Raw genomic sequence first — 2,631 nt, 5'->3', positions numbered from 1 at the left:
CACATTCCCTCTCTCCTCAACCACCACCCCTTCCTCCTCTTTCTCCGCCGCTGCTTCCTCGGCCGCCTCCGCAGGTAGGTATCTTGTTGTAATTTATAATAATAATTCTTATTCTTATTGTTGAGAAAGAAGTAAGATTCTCTTTACACGGATTTTTTTTTCTTTTGGGGATTTTGATTTGATTTTTAAGGGGCTAGGGTTTGCTTATTTTTCTTGATTTTCTCATCTGGGGTTCGTGATTTTGAGGGCATTTGTGCGAAAGATTTCTGGGTTCTGTCTTGCGAAGTCGTTGCGAGCACTGTTTTGATCTAATTTCTTCTTCTGGGCAGTGAAAATTTGTGATTTTGCAAGTATTCTTTGTTGGGGAAATTGATGCTATAATCTAGTTGGGTGTCAGGGTTTTTTCAATTATAGTTCTTCTCTACGGACGTTGAGGGCTTCCCACAACTAAAGGAAGTTTTTTGCTATCTGGGCATTGGGAAAAAGGAAAAAACAAAAATTAATGTTTCATTCTCAGGGTTCTTCGAAATAAACTTGTAGTCTTCTTGCAGTCACTTGTGGGAAAGTCTTTGAATCCAAATGCAAAAAGGATGTGCCGGAGAATCGGTCGTTGTATCCTTTCCCGGAGTTGATAGGGAGGGGATACGACATCTCAACAGATCTACAGCTCAAGTACTGCAAAGGAGGAGACTCCTCTGATTCGCGTTTGATCGAGATTCATGAAGACGATGGCCGTGAAATCGTTTTGCCCAGTGGAATTACAATCTCGAATGTTTCTAAATCCATCCAATGCGATAAAGGCGAGCGAATGCGGTTTAGGTCCGATGTTCTCTCTTTCCAACAGGTATTTCTTCTTCAAGTTTTGTTGTCGTTTATTCTTAATGATGATTTCTTAATCTCTCACCATAACTCATAAGAGATCACTTTCTCCTGCAAATTGGCATGCTTTCTCATGCATATGAACTATGAAGTTGGGAATATGTTACTTGTCGTTTTATTTTCTCCTTTGCCACTCGTATGCATTCTTATGCATGAGAAGTCTTGGCAAAAGTAATATTTGCCCACTAATCTATGTTTGACACTATTTAAAAGCGTACCAAAAAGAGGAAAAATCATGAAGAGATGAAGGAATGCATGCCAATTTTAGTAAACTTGGATCGGTGAGATCCACCTGTCATTCAATAAATACCTGCCATGTTCAGGTATAATTGTGATCCAATGGAGATGGATGTTTCTTTCTGGGCACTTTAATAACCATTGGTATTAAGAGATTTCATTGAATGTATTGTAGCTTTCTCTGTTTCAGTAACTAACCGCATTTTTTCTCACTCCCAGATGTCAGAGCAGTTCAACCAGGAAATTTCTTTGACTGGAATAATTCGTTCGGGCCTCTTCAATGCAATGTTTGATTTCTCAGGTTGTTGGCAGAAAGATGCAGCCAACCATAAGACCCTTGCTTTTGATGGGGTGTTCATCATGCTATACATTATTGCATTGGAAAAGTCTCAGATGGTACTACGTGAGGAAAAGACAGAAAGGAGGACAGTTACTTCCAAACAAACAATTGCAGAAACTAGACTTTCATTGATGATTTCCAACTGAAAAGAAACATGGGCAAGTTTTATGGTCCTGAGATATAGGAGCATCCACGATTCTGTGGGTTATCTGCCAAGGAAAAACAAGACACCCACAATTCTCAATGCATTATTTAAAGAATGTAGCCTCTACCTAGCTACCCCAATAGAAAATGTAAAGACAAAGTTATATGATAAATCTCATTGGTACACTTTTCCTTTTGTGTGTGTGTGTGTGTTTTTTTTTTTTAATGTGTTCATGATCCGTGATACCTAACTCAATTGATACTATACTTTGTCTGAAGAAACACAGTTAAAGAAATCAAAAAGAGTGGGTGTGTATGTGGAAGTGATTAATTAGAAGAAACAAATCAATAACATGAAATATAATAAATCAGCCAATATACATATTAAGGATGAGTCTCTAATCCGGCACATCAATTTTATTTGATTGATCTGCTCAAAAATTGTGGCCATTAGATTAAAAAATGGACGGTGTAGATGAAAGTTTATTTTCATGCGTCTCTCAAGTGCACTCCCACTCCCACAATCAAACCCATTTCTCTCTCGACCTTCATCAACCACCTCCGCAGCCATCTCGCTGTCGGTGACTTCTGACAGACAGACGAAGAGACCCACCACCTCACGACAACGCCCGCAACTAAACTTTTTTTGGTTGATTATGTAACGACCCTGCTGAGTTGGCTTTCACTGAAACTAACTTTAACATATACTTTTTGAAACTCTCAAAATTTGAGACTTTTTAAAAAAAAAAAAAATACTATTGATTAATCCCTGAACTTTGCGTTTTCTTTGAGCAAAACTTTAGATACTAATAATAAAAGGAACAATGATTTTAAAAATTTAATGGTAATTACATATGCTCATCGCGTGATAAGTTCAAATTTTACAAAAAAATCATATAAGGAACACAATTTTACCTTCAATGCTAGTTAAAACGTTTGAAACCCACAACATTGTACTTTTGTAAATATACAAGACTTATGATGAATTGTACAACTTCCGTATGTAAATATACAAGACATATGATGAATTG

General features: G+C 37.2%; 1 protein-coding gene across 1 annotated transcript; it reads left to right on the top strand.

The window, feature by feature from the left end:
- The first annotated feature begins 40 nt into the window (after nucleotides 1-40).
- LOC112091200 (MACPF domain-containing protein At4g24290-like) lies at nucleotides 41-1,779 on the top strand. The gene is made up of 3 exons (XM_024164207.1): nucleotides 41-74; nucleotides 552-844; nucleotides 1,336-1,779. The coding sequence occupies exons 2-3, from the start codon at nucleotides 809-811 to the stop codon at nucleotides 1,600-1,602; spliced, it is 303 nt and encodes a 100-aa protein (XP_024019975.1). The 5' UTR covers nucleotides 41-74; nucleotides 552-808; the 3' UTR covers nucleotides 1,603-1,779.
- Nucleotides 1,780-2,631: the final 852 nt, after the last annotated feature.

Source organism: Morus notabilis, unplaced genomic scaffold (assembly GCF_000414095.1).
Source record: "Morus notabilis unplaced genomic scaffold, ASM41409v2 Scaffold2747, whole genome shotgun sequence".
Taxonomy (NCBI): Eukaryota; Viridiplantae; Streptophyta; class Magnoliopsida; order Rosales; family Moraceae; genus Morus; species Morus notabilis.
The sequence above is the reverse complement of the archived record's forward strand: the minus strand, read 5'-3'. Positions and strand labels throughout refer to the sequence as shown.

Coding starts and splice junctions, on each gene's coding strand:
- LOC112091200 (XM_024164207.1), top strand. CDS start 809: ATGCGGTTTAGGTCCGATGTTCTCTCTTTCCAACAG. Junction 845..1,335: donor ATGTTCTCTCTTTCCAACAG/GTATTTCTTCTT, acceptor TCTCACTCCCAG/ATGTCAGAGCAGTTCAACCA.